At 42.3% G+C, this 22,679-nt stretch overlaps 1 protein-coding gene across 1 annotated transcript in view; it reads left to right on the forward strand.

Moving 5' to 3' along the window:
- Positions 1-22,679, forward strand: part of Prtg (protogenin) — a 103,473-nt gene that overhangs the window by 22,685 nt on the left and 58,109 nt on the right. Inside the window, exons 3-8 of the mRNA XM_021172159.1 lie at positions 12,316-12,460; positions 14,452-14,585; positions 17,447-17,584; positions 17,854-18,012; positions 19,230-19,389; positions 20,802-21,049. Coding sequence (XP_021027818.1) covers positions 12,316-12,460; positions 14,452-14,585; positions 17,447-17,584; positions 17,854-18,012; positions 19,230-19,389; positions 20,802-21,049 — 984 coding nt within the window. The remainder of the gene's footprint in view (positions 1-12,315; positions 12,461-14,451; positions 14,586-17,446; positions 17,585-17,853; positions 18,013-19,229; positions 19,390-20,801; positions 21,050-22,679) is intronic.

Raw genomic sequence — 22,679 nt, forward strand, 5'->3', positions numbered from 1 at the left:
AAAACAAAACAAAAACACCCCCCAGAACTCTAGTAAGAACACTCAGATTGGCACCTAAAATTCCTCCTTGAACCAGCTTGGCTTCATCTCTCTAGTGTTCCTGGGTCTATAACAAGAATACTTCCCAAGCAGTGCTGGGTTAAGACAACTTGCTTCATGGAGTAACCTTGTTTGTAGTTCCCACTCGGACCTGGACATTCCCCTCTTCACCCAGAACTTCAGTTGCTACTCCTGTGGCCGTGCGTTCCTCATGGAAAGTACGAAGTTTGCACTCATCACCCATTTCAATGAGTTTCTGACAACTGGGGGCTGGGAGGCAGATATGTAGTTTTGTCTTGGCATAGAAGAAGAAAAGGAGCTAGATCTGGTTATTAATCATTACTTTGTAAATTGAATATCATATGTAGGTTTAAAAAAAAAAAGGACAGGGTTTTACTATGTAGCTCTACCTGACCTGCTACTCACAGAGATCTTCCTGCCTCTGCCTTCAGTAGTGTTACTAAAGGTGTGCACCATCATATCTGGCTTGATATATTTTTCAATTTATGTAATAAAATTTAAAAGTTATATATTGTATATACATTGTAGATATATATTGTAGAACAGATATCTAGTTATATGAAAGAGAAAACCAGGTCTTCTATACTCTGAGGAAACTGTATTATATAATGTGAGAAGCCAAAACTGTTTATCTATCAGCCATCCATCCATCAACTATATCTGTCATCCACCCACCCACCATCCATCAGTCCATCATCCACTCGCCTATCCATCAGTATTATCTATCTATCCATTTTTCTATCCATGCATCCATGAATCTATGCATGCATATATGCGTCCATCCACTGCATATTATTTATCATCTATCTACCTAGCCATTTATCCATCTGTCCATCCATCCATCTACCCACCTATCTATCCACTATTATTTATCATCTATCCACTCATCTATTTATCATCCATCCACCCATCCATTCAGTCCATCATCTACTCACCACCATCCATCAGTATTATCATCTAGCTATCCATTCTCCTATCCATGCATCCATGCATCTATGCATGCATGCATGCATCCATCCATCCATCCATCCACTGTATATTATCATCTACCCACCCATCCATTTATCATCCATCCATCTATCCATCTGTAATATATTCATCTACCCATCATCCATCCATATACTCACCCATCCACCCATCAGTCATTCGTCTATCCATCACCTATCTATCTAAACAATACAGAACAACACTGTAAAATCATAAAGTAATGTAGTGCAACTCCCAAGTGTGTGTTTAAAGGCCTTGAGAATAGCTATTTCTGAAAGCAAAAAGAGTTCTAACCAGAGAGATTTCTGTTGTGAGTTTGAGATTCTTCTCATTTCTCCTTTCCATGTGGACAAAGTTGCTAAGTGACACGCTTGGTTACAAAAGCCTTGCTCTTTAATGCTTTCTTGAGTCTTCTGTCTGTTACTAGTGCACAGTGTAAAACTGTGTGGAATGTTCTTCCTGCACAGTTGAGCTATTAAGCAGAACTAATTCTTTATGGAATGACAACAAGGCCTAAGAAAGGCATCTCTTGGACTGAGCAGTATAAGGCAGTCGCTTGGCAAACTGCTGAAGGGCAGTGGTCTGGGAAAGACAAAGCAAGGGGATTATTTTTTCTCTTGCCCTGGAATTCATAGGAGCCACACAAGTTGGCCAGCTTTGAAGCTGGTTACTGTGGCTGACTGTGCATGTTTTTTTCTGTATGGTTTCCTGCTTGTTTTTGCCAGCAGAGGGGCCAGGGATAATCACTTGATAAATGCGTTAGCATGTGCCATACACTCTGTGACCACACTAGGCTGCTGGGAGACAGATAATATGAGAGGAGGGAAATCCCACTTGGGGATGCCTTTCAAAGAGAGATCAGATTTTACTGCCAAACTAACAGGATTCTGTTGGGATTATGGGAGTGCCATATGGAGACTGATTATGTGAGGTGAGTTTTTTCAGTGCTTTTGTTGATGTTGCTCAGGAATAAAGAGTAGTTGGAAAGATGGAAGGCGAAGCGAACAGTTATTACGGCTCTAGAGAAGGAAACTCAGAACACCGACGGTAATGTTACAGCAGTATAATGATTATACAAGATGTACCTGTGGTTTTCATTAAAAGTGTTTATGTGTGTAGGCATGGTGCATGTGTGTTGTGTGTGTGTGTGTGTGTGTGTGTGTGTGTGTGTGTGTGAAAGAGAGAGAGAGACAGAGAGAGAGAGACAGAGAGAGAGAGAGAAACAGAGAGAGAGAGACAGAGAGACAGAGAGAGAGAGACAGAGAGAGAGAGAGAAACAGAGAGAGAGAGACAGAGAGACAGAGAGACAGAGAGAGACAGAGAGAGAAATAGAAGCCCAAGTTTGATGTAAAGAGCTTTCTAGTTGCTACTGGTCCACATTATTCATTGGGACAGGCACTCTCAATTGAACCTAGACTTCACTGTTAAGGGCTGGTGTATCTGGCTAGCTTGCTCTGGGGATTTCACCTCTGCCTTCTTAGCACTGAAATTACAGATGTGCCACCATGCCCACCTGGCAGTGATGTGGATTCTAGGAATCTGACCTCTGGTGTCCAGGATTGATCAGCAAGCACTTTACCTATTGAATCATCACCCCAGTCCATACCTCCCTGTACTTTCCTTAAATGATACTGTGTGCATGCGTGCATGCGTGCATGCGTGCGTGTGCTCACATATGTGTGTGTGCATGCTAGGGCGTGTTCAAGAAGGTCAGAGGACAACTTTGTGGAGCAGGTTTTCCCCTTCCCCCTTCCATGGGTTTCAGGGTGGAACTTGGGTCATCTGGGGTTTGAGTGATTGTGTGCACTGAGCCATAGGCCCCTCCCTGTGATTTTCTCACTTCCTCCACTTAGTTTTATTGAATCGTGTGGTTTTTCTTGTCCCCAAGTCTTTCCTTAAATTTTAGTTAAGACAAAATTTGACATGGAGTCAGGTTCCATGGGCTGGTGGTCCTGGGTTCTATAAGAAAGCAGGTTGAGCAAACCAGGGGAAGCAAGCCAGTAAGCAGCACCCTCCTTGACCTCTCCATCAGCCCCTGCCTCCATGTTCTTGCTCTGTTTGAGTTCTTGTCCTGCCTTCCTTTAGTAATGAACAGCAATGTAGGCATGTAAGCCAAATAAACCCTTTCCTCCCCAACTTGATTTTGGTCATAGTGTTTCACAGTATGTAGAAACTCTAGAAGCAGTAGAAACTCTAATTAAACAGACATAAATGCATTTCTGGCCAGCAGGATAAATTTTGTTTAATGTATGCTTTCGTTTATGGTATTAAAGAGACAATTTTCATTTTAGCATCTTATGCTCCTCCAGATAATTATTATGCATGCATTATGTTATTTCTTGTATGTAATCTAAAGATAGATGATAGCTAGATCCCTATGTAGACTATATATAAAGATATAGAATAAATGGGTGAATGGATAGATTCATTGGTCAATAGATGAGTATATTTTAGTGAAGACAAAACTGAAAGAAATTGTATGCTAGGCCATGTTTTGTGTGTTTGTTGTGTATCTTTTAAATGCTTCTAGTGTCTGTTATGAGCTTATAGAACAGAGAAGCAAAGAATAGTTTCCATGATCTTGGGGCTATGAGAAGTATCTCTAGTTCTACACTGGAAATGGGGATAATTTCATAAAAGAGGGAAAAGTGGTCATCAGGACTCAGTTTTTATATCCATCTATCCATTTACTCACCCACCTACCCACCCATGCATCCATCCATCCACCCACCTACCCACCCATCCATCCATCCACCCACCCATTCATCAAACCACCCACTCACACACCCATGCATCCACTCATGCATCCACCCACCCACCCACCCACCCATCCATCATCCATCCATTAGTGTATTCATGTGTACATTTTATGTGTAGGTCAGAGAAGAACTTAAAGTCACTTTTATTCTACCAGATGAGTCCGAGAGATCAAATTCAGGTAGTTAGTCTTGAATACAAGCACCTTTACCCATTGAGTTATCTTGCTAGCCTAGGAGTCAGCTTTTAAAATCTGTATGTGTTGGGTATGGTAGTACACACCTGTGGTCCTTGAATTTAGGAGGAAGATGTAAGTGAATCTCTGAGTTCAAGACCAGCCTGGTCTACAGAGCAAATTCCAGGCCAACCAGGGCTACATAGTGAGACCCTGTCTCAAAACAAATGAAAAGAAAAAAACTGTGTGCTGTTATCTTGTTTACTACATAACTTTTTGTGCTTAAAAATGTGTGTCAAGAGGCTGGAGATATGGTGTGTGTGTGTGTTTTCACCTCTGTAAGAAATTACTGTGGCCGGAGAGATGGCTCAGCACTTAAGAGCACTTGCTTCACTTGCAGAGGACCGAAGTTTGGTGTCCTACATGGTTGTTCACAATCATCTGTCACTGCAGTTGCAGAAGATCTGTCACCTCCTCTGACCTGCACACATGCAGTGCACAGACATACACACAGGCAATTTAAAAACTTTCTGTTTGTTTGTTTGTTTGTTTGTTTGTTTGTTTGTTTTGAGACAGGGTTTCTCCATGTAGCTTTGGCTGTCCTGGAGCTCACTCTGTAGATCAGACTGGCCTCAAATTCACAGTGATCCGCCTGCTTCTGCCTCCTGAGTGCTGGAATTAAAGGTGTGCACCACAACCATCTGGAAAAATTTAAAAACTTTTAAGAAATTATTTTTAAAAATTTTAAAGAAGAAACTCCCAAAGCCATCTTCCAAAGTGACTACCAATTTATAGTCACACCAGTTTGCTTGGAAATTTCAGTTCTTAGATAAAACTTTATAATGGCATATGGCTTTTCATTCTGTTTGAGAAAAGGGCTGACCTGGGCTAAAGAAAGTGTTTGTGTGTGTGTGTGTGTGTTTGTGTTCATGTGTGTGCATATGTGAGAGTGTATACATGTGTGCATATGTGCATGCATGAGTGTGTGTGCACAAGTGTGTGTATTTGTGTGTGTGTGTGCATACGTGTATGTGTGAGTGTGTGTGCATGAATTTGTGTGCATGAATGCAGATGTCAGTGTGTATAGAGACAGATATTGACTTCAGATATCTTCTTTATCTGTCTCTATCTAATTTGTAGAGGCAGAGTCTCACAGAACCTAGCATTGGCTATTTTGTTTAGACTGGCTGCCTTACGAGCCTCCAGGATCTTCTGTCGGCGAGTCCCACATTAGGGTTACAGGTCTGGGCCTATAGCCATACCTTTTCATAGGATTGCTAGAGATCCAAACTCAGGCCTTCATATTTGCATAGCAAGTGCTTTACACACTGAGCCATTTCTCCAGTGTCCCGTACCCCCTACTTTTTTATATCTACTCTACAGTATTTTTTAACTCTTATTAAATTTGTCCTTTGATGGATATATATTTTAACATATAAATTTAGTTGTATATAAATTTATGTATGTATTTGGATATACATTTCTACATTTATAAATATATATTTAAAATTTATTTGGTTGCTGTCACCCTCACCCTCTCCTGTCTCCCTCCACCCCTGTCAAGCCTCCCCCAGAAGTCTTCCCGCATCCGTGCCATTTTTTTTTTTTCTGTGACCCATTGAGTTTAATGGGTTTGGAGATATCCTTAGAACCTCCTGGGCTCACAACTGAAGACAATGGTGCCCCTCCCCCTGAATTTATCAGTCCAGCAGGGAGGGATGGCACCCAGTGAGCCCTCTCAGTATATATGCTATGTACTTTATTCATGCTGGTCCCCTGCTCTGTGTCAGTCCAAAGTCCTTTAGACTGGTGACCACATCACAGTCTCCACCCTTTCTCTCAGGTGTCCCATCTGCTGTCCCAGTACGTTCTGTTCTATATGAGTTTGTGTACAGATTCTCACGTTTCTCTGCCTCTGCCTGTGCTAGGACGTATGCACACAGAATCAGGGTCCTAATAGCATTCACTGTGAAAAGACTACACTGGCTGTAGGTCATGTTTTCTCGTGCCCGCCAAGCATCCGGCTGTCGTGGTTAATGGGGAGCTGGCTCCTTCAAGCAGACTTTGGGCCGTGGATTGTTGTTGTATTTAAAGCACTCTGGCTTTTGGGCCCTTTGAAATCATTGCCTCTGCTTGTTCTTAGGCACTTTGCATATTTCAGGAGACAGATGTTGGAACAATGACACTTGTTCTTTTGTGGAGTATGCATTGGAAGCTTGCCAGAAGGTAGGAAGGCAGGGGACATGCCAGTAGAGGCCTCAGAGAGCCTGCTGCATCGGTTCCTGTGTATCGCTTAGAATAGGTTGAGGGTTAAAAGTCCTTTTTAATTTTTTTTTTAACATTTATTTTGTCTGTTGGGGGAACAAGTGTGTGCTCTGGTATATGTATGGAGACAGGGTTTCTCCCTGTAGCCCTGACTGTCCTAGAACTCACTTTGTAGACCAGGCTGGCCTCGAACTCAGAAATCCGCCTGCTTTTGCCTCCCAAGTATTGGGATTAAAGGCGTGGGCCACCACTGTCTGGCTTTTTTTTTTTTTTAATGGCTATAATTATAATAACTGTATCTAGAATAGCAGTCTCTATGAACTAAATAATATATTCTGTGGTACTATGGTACTACATTATAACCCCTTAAGAACTGATTTTATAGAACAGAGCGGTTTGCTCAGAGTTCGTGTGTGGAATGTGTCTGAGCTGTACTGTTCTCAGGGAGAAGAGGGAGACTTCCCTGAGCTTGAGAGAAAGATGGTGCAGTAAGTTAATTCAGGAAGCCTGTTAGATGCCTGTTGTGTGTACTGCTTATTTCTGGCAACAGACAGGCAGGGAGATATATTTTCTGAACTAGAAAAATATATAGTCTTGGTAAGAGATCAGGAACTAAAGAAGTTAAGAAAGTTAGACCATTCTTTTAAAAAATTTGTGTGTGTGTGTATGTGTGTGTGTGTGTGCACATGTGTGTGTTAATGTGCATTTGAATGTTGGTTTCTGTGGAGGCCACAAGCCGTTCCTGTAAGATCTCCCAGAGCTGGAGTTACAGGTGGTTATGAGCTGGCCCTACCTGTTTGCTTGGAGCCAAACCCAGCTCCTCTGCAAGAGCGGTACCTGCTCTTAACTACTGAGCCATCTCTCCTAACCCCATCTTGCCCAGCCTTAAAGCTATAATAACTTTGAAACTTATTCCTTGAGTGGTTTACACCTTCTGACCATTTCATGCTGTGATTAGACAATTCCCAGATATCTCTGACCGCTGAGCAGGCAGGCTCTCAGTACAAGGGCTTGCTAGGAACTGAGAAGTGATGGGGCCCAGTTTTTACTCTGTTTGGTTAGTAAAGCCTGCACTGTTGATTTGAAACACCATTGACATGGAAATAAACTAAGTTAATAGGAATAAAACTCAATAACAGATCTCCGAAGTTGTGGGTGTTAGAGAGTCAGAGTTAGAAATCTGAGGAGCAGCTGACAGATCCCCCATAGCTACTGATTGGAGGCTCAAAGATAGCGGGGGCTGGAAGCACTGGAAAGTGGCTGCTTGCTGCTACCTGTGTTCCTCTGGGACGAGTGGGGTAGTGGCGATTAGTGTAGTCCTTTCCCACCTGGACCTGGTGTTCAATCTGACCTGCAGTGCTAGAACCTGAAACTTGGTGCTGACATCCAGGGCTGGGCCTGGAGCTCGGTGCTGACCTGCAGTGCTAGGACCAGCTGTTTATAAACCATGCATCAACATCCCAACTGATATAAGTGTCAGAACACTTTATATGCACATTTTATCAGCAGCTTTTAAAAGTAACATTTTCTTATTAGACCGAGGAGAGCCTATACAGTTGCTATAAGTTACCAATTGAATTATTTAAAAAAATGATTTATTACAAATTATGTACCTATAATTTTTAATTTAAAAAAGCTCTTCCTCTTCCTCCTCCTCCTCTTTTTCTTCCTTTTCCTCCAATAGAATCTCTCTCAATATTCTTGGCTGTCCTCAAATTCAGAGAATCCACCTGTGTCTGCCCTACTAAGTGCTGAGATTTAAGGGCGTGCGGCCATGCCTAGCTTTTAAGATGCAGGAATGTCCTACTGACTTAATATGCAAGCTAATGTTGGCCCATCCACTTAATTGGTTGTACATTATTTCCAGTGTACAATCTCTTACTTCTGTGTTACTTTCTGATCCAGTAAAAGTTTGGGGACTGGTTTCATCTGAGCAACTTTTACAGCCCTGCCTGTAAATCATAGAAAATGATTAAGTGGGCAGATGAAGAGGAAGTCACAAATCAAATAGGCACTTACATTTATTGTGTTTGCAAGGTTGTTTTTGAGAATAGCGCATGTTTTGGGGGACCTTGTGTCTGGGCTGTTTTATAGAGCTCTGGCCTCTTAACAGCATTACTTTAAGGGCTCCTTGTGCGGCTCTTGGCTTGTTTAGCTGGACCATGAAGGGAGGTCAGGTTTCACGAGGAGGCCGTAGGCTTGTAAAGGCATACGTTTCTTGCAGAAACAAAGTCCACATCAGGAAGCAAGCTGAGGTTTGTGTGAGGATATTTAAATTTGTCACTTAAATAAAGAACAGAAAATGTGGGCAACAAAAAGATCCCGCTGTCAAGTCTTAGAAGGCTCCAACATACAGCGGAGGGCTTATTTACTTACTCAGCTTTAAACAACATTAAAAAATAAATAAATAAAACCCAGGGCCTGGGAGATGGCTCACAGAGCCAGCTCAGTGGTAAAAGTGCTTGCCATGCGGGAATGAGGACCAGAATTCAGATATCCAGAAACCCAAATTGATGCAGGGTTAGGGCAGCAGCCCGCCTGGAATTCCAACCCTGGGAGGAGGAACTATTCCCCAGGAATGGCTCGGGAAAGCCAAATCCTCAAGCTCAGAGTTTGATGGAGAGACCCTGCCTCAGGGACTGAGGTGGGAGAGTGAAGATGATTCCAGATGTCCGCCTCTGGCCTGCAGGTGCATGCGTGGATATATGTGCCCACACATGAAAAAATATGCACATACGCATGTATACATTATACACATAAGAAAAAGAGAAAAAAGAATAATCAAAATAGAACCAAGCTGGCTTCAAGCTTGTAATCCTCCTGCCTCCGTCTGGAGTGTGTGTCACAAGACCCGACCAGTTTTTGTTTTGTTTTGTTTTTTTAAAGATATATGGCTTATTAAATAAACTTTAAGGTAATTTAATTTACATTCTTTCCTCTGTAAAGATGAGGTAATAGCCTCAGTAAATGTCTGTAAACACAAGGTTTTATTTGTTTAGTTTTGCCATGGGGATAGGGTTTGGAAGGCTTGTGCATGCTGGGTAAGTACTCTACCACCGAACTGCATCATCGGCTCCAAGCAGAGGTTTTAAAGGCATCTCTCTGGTCAGAAACTCAGGGATTTGACACACAGTCTTAGCCAGCTAGAAAGCCAGTGCATTTTGGGCCTGTTCTGAGCAGTGCTACTCAGAAATACAGACTCTCCAGCTGTCATCTTCCATAAACACGTTGAGTAGCTCAGGCTTGCGAGAGAGTTCATATACAGTCTTGCTAACCACCAGGCTTCAGATCTCAGTGCCCACCTCTTAGCTAGCTGAATATTAGGATGACACAGCTATAAGAATTAAAGAAACTAGACTTGTATCCCACCCATAGAACAGAACCTAGCAGCAAACCGTATGTCAAGCTCTTGTGTCATAAAAGGCTTGAAACCTGTGTTGTGACATTCTATACTTCACCTCCCCAGCATTTATGGCCGTTTGAGCTACCAACTTGAACAGCAATTTAGTTAAATACCCCTGTCTACTCTGATTCCTGAGTGCAGCCCTCTTCGCTTTGTCCTTGGTTGGATTGTTGCCACCTCGAGAGCACCAGACACCAGATAAATATTTGTTGAATGAGTCGGTAAACTTAGGAGAGATCACTTTAGTCTAAAAGTTTGCTGAAATGAATAGGATTAAAATATGTTTCCAGTTAGAAGTCAGTGAATCTAGCCTGTTATTGTATAATTCAGAGCCAATCCTCATGGCTTGAGAGTGGATAGGTGAGTCATGTAATCATGTGAGCAGTAGGGTTGATGTTAATGTATGATTCATGGAAATTGGCTCCTTTGCATTATAATTTTGCAGAATATCTTTAAGAGCAGAGATATACTTTTGGGGGCAGGGTGGGAGTGGGTTTTATATTCAAACCCAAAAGTGTATAAAAGTGGATTTTATATTCAAACCATAGCAATGTGTGGAAAGCTTTATAGACTGGGTCCTAAGTGGGGCATTCTTTCTTAGCATGTATGAGACCCTGGGTTCAGTGCCCAGAGATGTTATATGTGCTGTTATATATTTTAAAATGACTGCTTTATTTGAGTTTGAAGTAATTGATGTCAAATTGGATCTTTCACCTCCACCAACTAGCCTGTTTACTGTACCCAGTCAAGAACACTTAAACATATATATCTGGCATTAAAAATTTCACCCTTTTCTTATACTGAACCAAGGATACATACATTCCATCTGTTCAGTAATTTAACTAACCAAAACTTATTTACTTTTTGTTTTGAGACAGGGTCTCACTATGTAACGCTGACTGTCCCAGAACTTATCATGTAGACCAGGCTAGCCTTGAGCTCACAAAAGATCGGCCCTGCCTCTGCCTCCCCAGCCCTGGGATTAAAGACAGTATTTATCTTTTAAAGTGTGCATATGTGGAGGGTGCCTCGGAGGCCTGAGATGTTGGCACTTAGGAGCCGCCTGGTACGGATGCTGGGAAGTGAACTAAGAGTCTTGATGGTGCATTGTGCTTTTAACCACTGAGTGCGATGATGCTCTCTGACAGCATTTTGAAGAATAACTTAACCTCATTCCAGAGTTTTGAAAGTAAATCCTGGGGCTGGAGAGATGGCCTAGTGGCTAAGAGCACTGACTGCACTTCTGAAGGTCCTGAGTTCAAATTCCAGCAACCACATGGTGGCTCACAACCATCCATAGTGAGATCTGATGCCCTCTTCTGGAGTGTCTGAAGACAGCTACAGTGTACTTACATATAATAGTGAATGAATCTTTGGGCCTGAGCGAGCAAGTTTGGAGCCTTCTGATGATATTTTGACTGCTATAGCCGTCTAAAGACCAGTAGCTGTCTACAGAAATAAGCAGTTAAGTCCAAGGCAGAATTTGGCTGCCTTCTGCCCTTTTGCCCTTTCCCATCTAATGGAGTCTAACCCCTGCTTCTTCCTATTTTCTTTCTAATTACTATTGATTAACTGTGAAGGCATGGTGAACTGGAGTCTCAGGATGGGAGTTAGTCCACCCTCAGGGTCCTGTCTTTGTGTCTTGGAAGGCTTGGCAGAGGGGAAGGTCACTTCGCTCCTGGTGTCTGGATTCCTTCACCGTGTAGAGCTCTAGACATTGGGGAAGGCTCCGTGGAGAAGAATCTGCTCTAGAAACATCAACATTTCAAGATTTATCTCCGCTTTGGAAATTCATGAGCTCAAACCAGCCTTCACGTTTCTCTACCTCTTGTTCCACACCCACACTGCTGTCCCGCCTTCCCCTGAGCATTCAGGATTCTGGTCCTCCGTTTTCCTTTAAACCTCACTCGGCTTGGGAGACTCCTCTTTTTGGTTCACCCTGAGGCATTGCTGGCTTCATCTTCAATATCTATAACGTTTTTCCTGTTCCTTCACATCCCGTGAACACAGGCTGCCGTCCTTTTCCTCTGTGCTTGTGTTATGTTGTCCTTCTTGCTTCAAATTGTATGTTCTTCCACTTTGGAATCCAACGGCGTTTTCCAAAGACAATCCACAGAGATAGTTTTAATCTGGATAGTTTGTCTTTATTATATTTTGAAAAAAATATTTTATTTTTAATTGCACGTGTGCGCGTGTGTGCGTGTGATAATGCATGTGTACTATAGAGTTACAAGCAGTTATGAGCGGCCTGGTGAGGGTTCCAGGAATCAAACTCAGATCCTCTGCCAGAGCAATACTTACTCTTAACTTCTGAGCACCAACGTCTCTACAGCCTTAGTTTGTCTTTAGTTTTCCTTCCCTCCTATATCCAGTAGAATCAGGTTTGTACTGTACTGTTGGGTGTGTGATTACATACCATTTTGGATAATGATTTTTCTTTCAGTTATTTCTTTATGTTTTCCCTCTAATAGATAGTTTCCTGAGACTACATTTGGAGTTTTAAAGTTCTAGGAAAAACAGACTCCCCGATTTGTGCCCCTTTCCTGTTTTCAAGTCATTCATTAAAGCATCTTTGTACACTTAAATTAGATTGGTATGAGCGGGAGTTCAGACCTGGTCTGAATGCGTCTCTGAGTGCTTATTCTAAAGCTGTCCAATTTTGTGCTAGCTATCTCTGCGTTTGAAGTCCATCCAGTGTCTACTGAGGTCCATGAAGGAGGAGTTGCTAGATTTTCATGCAAGATTTCCTCAACGCCGCCTGCAGTCATAACATGGGAATTTAATAGAACAGCCCTGCCTACAACCATGGACAGGTAAATGCAGCGATTCCGTTTGGATGTGACACACAAGCAAGGAGGACTTCATGGGGTGGGGTGAGAGGGTTGGGACAGGAGGAAACGTCAGAGATGGAAGACATGGTGGAGTTCCTTTTCATTTAGGGTGGCAATAATTGATTTCCTAAGACATTTCTACCGTGGGTAAAGAACCCCATCGCTGTGGCTGGAGTGATGGATCAGTGATTCAAAGCACTTGCTTCTCTTGCAGAGGGTCTGGGTTCAGTTCCTACACTAAAGCTCACAATGACCCCTTAACTCTAATTTCAAGAGGTTTGGTACTTCTGATCCGCTCCCAGCAGTGCAGACGTACGGTACATGAACACACATGCTCGCACACATGCACGAACACAGAAAATAAACCTTTAAAGGTTTGATTCCTGCCTGCTCTGAAGTACACAAAAGTCATTTGTTTTAATGGTAAAGCACTAAGATGGGAGGGGGGCCGATTTCAAAGTGTTTTACTAAAGGAAAAGAAAACTTCTAATTCAAGAATACCTTTACGGCGGGAGAGATGGCTCAGTGGTTAAGAGCAGTGACTGTGCTCCCAGAGGACCTGAATTCCCAGCACCCACATGGTGGCTCACAACCATCTGTAATGGGATCCGATGCCCTCTTCTGGGGTGTGTGAAGACAGAGACAGTGGACTCAAATAAATAAAATAAATCTTAAAAAAAAAAGAGTACCTTAAATCTTTTTTTGTTTGTTTTTGTTTTCGAGACACAAGTATTGTCTGTGTAGCCCTGGCTCTCCTGGAGCTTGCTCTCTATAGACCAGGCTGGCCTGGAACTCAGAGATTCATCTGCCTCAGTCTCCCTAGTGCTGAAATTAAAGGTGTGTGCCACTACTGCCCGGCCGGCCATTTATCAGTTTTTTATTGAACTCAAACACCATTTACTAATCTTCAGGTCAGGCAGCCTAAGGCAGTGCAGTGTAAAGATGCTCTCATTTGATACTTACATGCGGCTAAATTGTTATAAGGATTTGTTTTCCTTAATTAGGCCACTATTCTTCATGAAGGACAGAAAGCTTTGTATATTCAGTAAAAACACTGCAATTCATACCACACAGTGGTTTTGAATCTGAGCCTGGCTGTCTCAGATAGCATTCAGTGGTGCCGTGTTGTGGCAGCTAGTGTGTCCAGAAGTGAAGTCACATGCCGCTGCACAGATCAGCTCACCAGGAGCAGCTCACTGCATACTTCATATTGAGTTGACTTATTTTAAAAAATTATTTATTTATTTATGTATATGAGTACTCTGTAACTGTCTTCAGACACACCAGAAGAGGGCATCAGATCCCATTACAGATGGTTGTGAGCCACCATGTGGTTGCTGGGAATTGAACTCAGGACCTTTGGAAGAGCAGTCAGTGGTCTTAACTGATGAGCCATCTCTCCAGCCCCCTTGAGGGGACTTTTATTGTTGTACATGAGGACACGTTTTGCTTTTGCCAGTTTTTAATGACTCCATATATTCAGTTTTGTGTCATATGTAGGATTGTGACCTTGTTTCAGAGTCTGGGTCATGGAGAATACATAACTCTTAGGTTTAAAAAAAAAGTCAGGAGTTTGAGAATAACTCATACTAAGGTCTTTTCACTCTCAGCTAAATCAACAGAAGAATCTTAACAGGACCCTCTTTGAAAAATTAGCGTGCTGAATTTTCCAGACTGTGTGCTGCAGAATTATTTACATCTCAGAGACCTGTCATGACCCAAATGAAATAATAGAATCAAGCTAGTGTTTTTACTAGTGTTGTTTTTTCAGGGCTGGGGACTGTACCCAGGCCCTCCTACATGCCAGCTGGCGCTCACCACACCCCAGCAGAGGCTCATGTGTTAGAACGGTCTTCAAAAAGTGTTGTTTCTAACATGGTTAAAATGGTTGAATGTGTTCATTTCTGTCAGCATTTATATTTAACAACTATAAAGAACTACAGAAAGTTCAGTTACGTTTCTTGTTTCAACAGGGTGACTGCCCTGCCATCAGGAGTGTTGCAGATCTATGACGTTGGCCCGGAGGATGCTGGGAATTACCGCTGTGTTGCAGCTACTATAGCTCATAAGAGGAAAAGCATGGAGGCTTCGCTAACCATAGTTGCAGGTACCTCACTAAAGTGGTTATTTGTTTTCTCCCATTTTTATGAGAATTTTCATTGTTACATCTACTTTCCTTCTGGCTATAATAGCTCTCTGTCCATCAGTATTTTGATGATATTTAAATTTTTGTAATAGATTTGGTTTGGGTTTGGTGTTTTCAGACAGAGACTTCTCTGTACCCCATCCTAGCCTTGAACTTGTATCCCTCTTCTTTCTCCCACAGGGCTGGGATTACTGCCATGTCTGACTATTATCTATTTAGAACATTGAATGATTGCTTTATACGTTTTTCACTTTTTAAAAAAGATTTATTTATTTTATGCATGTGAGTACACTACACTGTCACTGCCTTCAGACATACCAGAAGAGGGCATCGGATCCCATTATAGATGGTTATGGGCTGCCATGTGGGTGCTGGGAATTGAACTCAGGACCTCTGGAAGAGCAGTCAGTGCTCTTATTCACTGAACCATCTCTCCAGCCCTTTACTTTTTTCTAAAGGCATATTTTAATTAGATATTTTCATTTACATTTCAAATGCAATCCCCAAAGCCCCCTATAACCCTACCCCCTGCCCTGCTCCCCAACCCACCCACTTCCACTTCCTGGCCCTGGCATTTCCCTGTACTGGGGCATATGATCTTTGCAAGACCAAGGGCCTCTCCTCCCATTGATGGCCAACTAGGCCATCCTCTGCTACATATGCAGCTAGAGACACGAGCTCTGGGGATACTGGTTAGTTCATATTGTTGTTCTTCCTATAGGGTTGCAGACCCCTTCAACTCCTTGGGTACTTTCTCTAGCTCCTTTATTAGGGGTCCTGTGTTCCATCCAATAGATGGATGTATTTGCCAGGCATTGGCTTAGCCTCACAAGAGAGAGCTATGTCAGGGTCCTGCCAGTAACCTCTCACCCATATTCCTAGAAGTGAATATGGAAGAAACACTCCTTCACTTTTGTATTTAAAAGCACAAAATACAGAAAGGGACAGAAAGCACAAAATACAGAAAGGGATAGCCAATAAAGCTGTTTATGATATGATTCTCCTCCACTTAGCTGCTAACGGATATGCATTTGGAGGTGCTGTGTGATATACTTTTCCTGGGGAGACACATGCACCCCAAATAGGGATCCCACTACAGACCAAAGTACCAATACCACCAAAGTCCAGCTCGGTGAACCAATGAGTTTTATTGGGGTTGCTTCTAGGAATATGGGTGAGAGGTGACTTACAGGAGCAGAAATGACTCAAAGGCAGCTGTGTCACCCAGTCACGCATTCCAAAGTGCATGACAAACCACAAAAGCTGGGATCTGCAGCGTACTGCACAGCCTGCAGGCAACTCAAGAGGTTGGATAGTGGCCTTTCTAAGTGACTCAATGGTTTTGTTTCTGCCAGGGAGCTCTCTGATCCCTGTCTTTTTCCAGATGGCTGGGCTTGTCTAAGAGTTTCCTTTGTAGGTTGCCTCCTCTGAGGGTGACCGTGTGCTGTACTCCTTACTGCTTATACTCTTGGGGTAGGAGGGGCATAGTGAATCTGATCAGTTTCAGGGACTTCCGAAGCTATTTTGAGTTCTTTCCTTTTGGTGGTAATGAGCTTCCTTGAAGGATGAAATGTTTCAGTCTCTGAGGAAATTGCTGTACAACAGCGGGGATAATAAAAAAAAATATTCTAGATTTGATTGTAATAGTTACATAACTGAAAATTCTAAAAACCATTGAGTTAAATACATCCTGTGGGTGAATTGTATATGATATGAGTTAGACCTCAGTAGAACTTAAAAAAAAAATCTTATTTCAAAAAAAGAAGGAAAGGACTGGAGAAATGGCTCAGCGGTTAAGAGCACTAAATGGTTTTCCAGAGGTCCTGAGTTCAATTCCCAGCAATCTTGTGGTGGCTCACAACCATCTGTAATGGGATCTGATATGCTCTTCTGGTATGTGTGAAGACAGCTATAATATATTCATGTACATAAAATAAATAAATAAATCGTTAAGAAAGAAAAGAAGGGAGGAAGGGAGGGAGAGAAGGAAGGGAGGAAGGAAGGAAGGGAGGAAGGAAGGAAGGAAGAGCTGGGTAGTGGTGATGCACGCTTTAATCACAGCACTCAGGAGGCAGAGGCAGGCAGATCTTTGTGAGTTCAAGGCCTGATTGGTCTATAGAGTGGAATTTCAGGACAGCCAAGGCTGAACCATGTCTTAAAAAATAGAACAAACAAATAAACAAACAAATAATAAAAAGTGAGGGCTGGCAGATGGCTTTATAAGGACAGTTGTACAAATATGAGACCCTGAGTTCCTGTCCCAGCACCACATAAAAGCTGTGTGCCCTTAACACCCAGCACTGTGGGACTAGAGACAGGAAAGGTGTGGTTGTCTGCTGGCTGTGAGCCTAGACCCAGGTTCAATCAGGGACCCTGTCTCAAGGAATAAAGTGGAGAACGACAAAGCAGGACAACTGACGTTCTCCTCTTGTCTTATATATGTACATACATATAAACACACATACAGGACAGAAAGAAGGAAGGAAGGGGGAAGGAGGGAGAGAGGAGGAAGAAGAAAGGAGGAAAAGAAAGAAAGGACAGAGGGGCAGAGGAAATGAACAGGAAAGAAAAGTAAGTTTGGTGGTGCTGGAATCCTAGCACTCTTGGGGTAGAGACCAGGAGTAGAAGACCATCCTTAAGTGCATAGGGAATTGGAGGCTAACCTAGGCTACGTGACATCCTATCTCCAAACAAACAAACAAAAACCCCAACCAAACCAAAAACAACAAAAAACCTGAAAGAATAAATGAAAATGTAAATAAGAATCAGTGTTTTAATATGCTTATGATTTATTTATGTATTCTGCCCTTTCCTGCCCAAAGCTAATGAAACCAGATCCTTCTACATGCCAACCATTGTAGCCAGTCCACAGAATGTAACTGCGTCTCTACATCAGACAGTTGTGCTAGAGTGTATGGCCACAGGATATCCCAAACCCATCATTTCCTGGAGCCGTCTTGGTAAGTCGTCCTCACTGGGGGTGGGAGTTGAGGGGGTCTTCCCTTGACCTCTATTCCTTTTAATGAAACTGCTAATATGTGTATTTTATAGAGAAGACACATATTTGCCAGTTGCATCTGAATGACTTCATTTTAGTTTTGTAACATAAGGAGAGCTTATGCCCCAGAGAAATTGCTACTTTTTAATGACTGATTTCACGGATAGCGATCTTTTGATATACTTTCAGATGAAATGCCTCATTTCAACTTCCGTGTTCTCTTTGAAATAGATCACAAGTCCATTGATGTCTTCAACACTCGGGTACTTGGAAATGGCAACCTCATTATATCAGATGTCAAGCTGCAGCATGCTGGAGTGTATGTTTGTCGGGCCACCACCCCAGGCACGCGCAACTTCACAGTTGCTATGGCAACGTTAACTGTATTAGGTATGTATTCTTTCTATAATCAGAGAAGTTTTTGTTTTAATGTTTGCTATTTTAATTTCTTTCATGGTTTTCTTTTGTAAGGTTTAGTTTTGAGTTATATGTATGTGTATATATATATATATATATACACCTATATATGTATATAGGTGTATGCATGTCAGAGCAGTGCCCAAAGAGGCTATCCTCTGGAGCTGGAGTTACAGGAGGTTGTGAGCTGCCCAGTGTGGGTGTTGGAACTAAACTTGGGTTCTCTGTTAGAGCAGCAAGTGTTCTTAACCACTGGAGCATCCTCCAGCCCCACATATCTTGCTGTTATGTGGAGTTGGGCATCAGTGATAGGGAGGTTAATAATAAGTATTATAAAACTCAGCAGTGAGTTGAAAAAGAAAAAATTGAATTTCTGTGTTAAAATACAGCTCTATAATCATGCCGAAGTCACCATGTTTGCGTGCAGAGCTCCATGCTTATTTAAGCCTCCCTTGTCATCCATCCACATGTCTACACACATTTAACGGTGTGAAATTAAACTCTCAGTGACTGTATGTGTTCATAAGTGTCCTCCCATTGGGTTTATTTAGTTAAGGTGGGTCTTGGGTATGAGTATTGACTGTGTTCACAGGTGGTCTCAGTGAGGGAAAGTGGGTGCTGAACATAAGAAAGAAGCACTCTCTTAGTTTTGTTTCTATTGCTGTGATAAAATATCTTACCCCTACCCCCCCCAAAAGAGGACAATTTAGGGGAGAAAGTATTAATTTTAGCTTATAGTTACTTCCAGATTACAGATCATCATTGTGGAGAAGTCAAAGTAACTTCAAGCAGCTATTTGCATTGCATCCATAGTCAGGAGGAGAGTGAAATGAATGCATGCATGCTCACTTGCTTGCTTGTGCTCAGCTTGATTTCTCCACTCAATGCAGGTCAGGATTCCCTGCCTAGGGAATGGTGCTGCCTATAGTGGACTGTGTCTTCCCATTCCAGAAAGTCATGCCTCCACAGGCCAACCCAATGTAGACAGTTCCTCTCTGAGACTCAGTTCCCTAGTGATTTTAGGTTGTGTCAAGTTGACAATGAAAACTACCATCACCTAGCCAGTTGTAGGAGACTCAGCCTTTCAGACATCTTTGTACATGGGACTCATCTCATTTTTGTATTCTTTCTTCACTTGTTCTTGCCATTCCTATTGAAGACACAGGATATGTTTTTTCCCTTTAAAATAGCTCCTCCTTCATTTGTCGAATGGCCTGAAAGTTTAACAAGGCCACGAGCTGGCACTGCACGATTTGTGTGTCAAGCAGAAGGAATTCCCTCACCCAAAATGTCCTGGTTGAAAAATGGGAGAAGGATACATTCAAATGGCAGGATTAAAATGTATAACAGGTAAGCTATGCAATATTGCTACTGTTTTAAATAAAATAATGCCTTTGATAATTTTTACATGAAATGGTTGCAGTAACATCAAATGGTCACCCATTCTTAACAGTTAACACTAAATGCAAGAAATTCAGGTTTATAGCATTAATGTGTTGTCGATCCTTTTGTATTTTATACACGGATCCAAAGTGATATGCGATAATGGACCTTATGCAAACAGTCCCCCGACAGCAGTTCTAGCCTAGGTAGGCCACTGGCTAAGTGACCACAGCAAACTTGGACTCTGGTGTTTCAGTTACTTCTTCCATCAAATGAAAAAAAAAGAATGAAATAATTTACTTCCTATCAATTCCTCCAGAATTCAAACTTAATGACCTTAAGAATGAAACTTGGATGGTCACTGTGGCATGTGACTTTAGTCCCAGGGCTTGGGAGTCAAAGACAGGCAGATCTATGAGTTTGAGGCCAGCCTGCTCTACACCACGAGTTCTAGACCAGTCAGGACTACATATATATATATATATATATATATATATATATATATATATATATGTGTGTGTGTGTGTGTGTGTGTGTGTGTGTGTGTGTGTTTGTGTGTGTGTGTGTGTAATTTTTATTCCTGCAACAATCTCATTTAGTTGAGCAAAACTTTAAAATTTTTGCTGATCTGAATTTTTTATGTGTATTATAATATGAGTCAAGTATAGACTGTAGAATAGAGTACTAAATAAGAAAGTAGTAGCTTTCTTACTAAAAGCTTTTTTTTTTTTTGTGGTTTTTTGAGACAGGGTTTCTCTGTATACTCTGTATAGCCCTGGCTGTCCTGGAACTCACTTTGTAGACCTGGCTGGCCTCGAACTCCGAAATCTGCCTGCCTCTGCCACTAAAAAGCTATTTTTAAAAAAGCAATTGAAGCAAAGAGAATTTGGCTACCATAAATGCTAATGAAGATTGAAAATATAAATCATGGGCTGGAAAGATAGCTCAGCAGTTAAGAGCACTCACTGACTGCTCTTCCGAAGGTCCTGAGTTCAAATCCCAGCAACCACATGGTTGCTTACAACCAGCCGAAATAAGATCTGATGCCCTTTTCTGTTGTGCCTGAAGTCAGCTACAATGTACTTACATATAATAGTGAATGAATCTTTGGGCCTGAGTGAGCAAGGCTAGAGCAAGCAGAGGTCCTGAGCTCAATTCCCAGCAACCACATGATGGCTCACAATCATCTGTACAGCTACAGTGTACAGATACTCATATTATAAATCAGAGTAATTTTAAGTAATTAATGTACATTTTTCATTAGACCTGATAGTTCTCAGCATGTTTTTGTATAAAGTGAAAGGTGCGTTTAACAATAGCTTTTGGATGTCATTCTTAGGATTTTTTTTATGGATATAAATACTTCTTTCTTTCCTCAGCAAATTGGTCATTAATCAGATTATCCCGGAAGACGATGCTATCTATCAGTGCATGGCTGAAAACAGCCAAGGATCTGTTCTGTCTCGAGCCAGACTGACCGTGGTAATGTCGGAAGATAGACCCAGCGCTCCTTACAACGTTCATGCTGAGACCATGTCGAGCTCTGCTATCCTTCTGGCTTGGGAGAGACCACTGTACAATTCAGACAAGGTCATTGCCTACTCTGTACACTACATGAAGGCGGAAGGTAAGCAGCTTGCAAACCCTTAGTAAGGGCCGCTTGCAGTCACTGGTTTGTTTGAGTCATGGCTTAATTGGTAAAGTACTTTCTTGGCATGCATGAGGCCCTGGGTGTAATTACAGAGCTACAGAGTCCCGATGTGGTGGTTCATGCCTGTGATACTAACACTTGGGAACAAGAGGCAGGCAAATCAGAAGTTCATGGCCATCCTCGACTACATAGCAAATTTGAGGGCAACCTGGGCTATATGGGTCCCTAGCTCAATGGATCCAAAATAAATGAAATATTTATCTTCAGAATGAGTAAAAGCTTACATAATTGTTAAGAGAATTTTTACCCTGAGGACCAATAAAACATCAACTCCTTTCTCTTTTTAAGGCCCAATGACAAATCAAAGATCTGTTCCACCCTGAGACGATAGGGTTTCCATAGAGAACATGAGGGAGGGCTTCTGACCCGAGCACAAATAGTCCTCCCAAGTGTCTCACAGAGAGTCTTTTTATTTTGGTTTTTCGAGACAGGATTTCTCTGTGTAGCCCTGGCTATCCTGGAACTCACTTTGTAGACCAGGCTGGCCTTGAACTCAGAAATCTGCCTGCCTCTGCCTCCCAAGTGCTGGGATTAAAGGAGTGTGCCACCACTGCCTGGCACACAGAGAGTCTTTATCCTCCTCCTCTTGCCAAACTCTACACTCTCGCTCCTTCCTGAGACCTTGAGGATGTGCACAATTGGGGCCGAGTTGCATGCACTCCCTGCAGGCCGTGACTGGGCACAGATACCCAGGTGAAGGTCTGTGACCCTCCCCATTCTCTTCTCGGGCACAAGGTCAGCAGTCAGACAAACCCTGCTGTGATGGTCTTTGATAGCAAACCCAGCTGATCTTAGAAGATGCTCTTAAGGAGAATGGCGGTTGTTTTGAGACAGGGTCTCACTCTGTAGCCCTGGCTGACCTGGAATTCACTATGTAGACCAGCTGACCTCAAACTTACAGAGATCCACTTGCCTCTGAGTACTGGGGTCAGGCATATGGGTTGCCATGTCCACTAGTGTTCTGTTTTCTAGGGGCACGTAAGCATATAACATTCTACATTTTCTTTTTCTTTTGAATTTATTTATTTATTTAGACAGGGTTTTCTCTGTGTAGCCCTGGCTATCCTGGAACTTACTTTGTAGACCAGGCTGGCTTTGAACTCAGAGATCCACCTGCCTTTGCCTCCTGAGTCCTAGGATTAAAGGTGTACCCCACCACCCAGCTAAATTCTGCAATTTAAAATTCTATGTATGTTGAATATTTTCATTCTGGAAGAAAATGAAACAAAGTAGGGTGGGCTATAGCTCAGTGGTAGACCTTTTGAACAGTATGTATAAGGCCCTGGGCTCATTCCCCAGGACTACCAAAAGAAAAAAAAGTATGAAAAAATGTTGAACGAGACATTTTTGTGATATCTCTTTTACTGTATCAAATTAAATGTCAGGAGCTGGAGAGACAGCTCAGAGCTTGTGGCACTTGCTCTGGTTCTACTGAGGACCTGGTGGCTCACTTCTGCCTGTCACTCTAGCTCTTAAGGATCCAATACTCTCTTCTGGCATCCTTTGGTGCCAGGCACGTATGTGGTGCACATACATATGTGTAGCT

The sequence above is a fragment of the Mus caroli genome, chromosome 9 (assembly GCF_900094665.2).
Source record: "Mus caroli chromosome 9, CAROLI_EIJ_v1.1, whole genome shotgun sequence".
In the NCBI taxonomy this organism is placed as follows: Eukaryota; Metazoa; Chordata; class Mammalia; order Rodentia; family Muridae; genus Mus; species Mus caroli.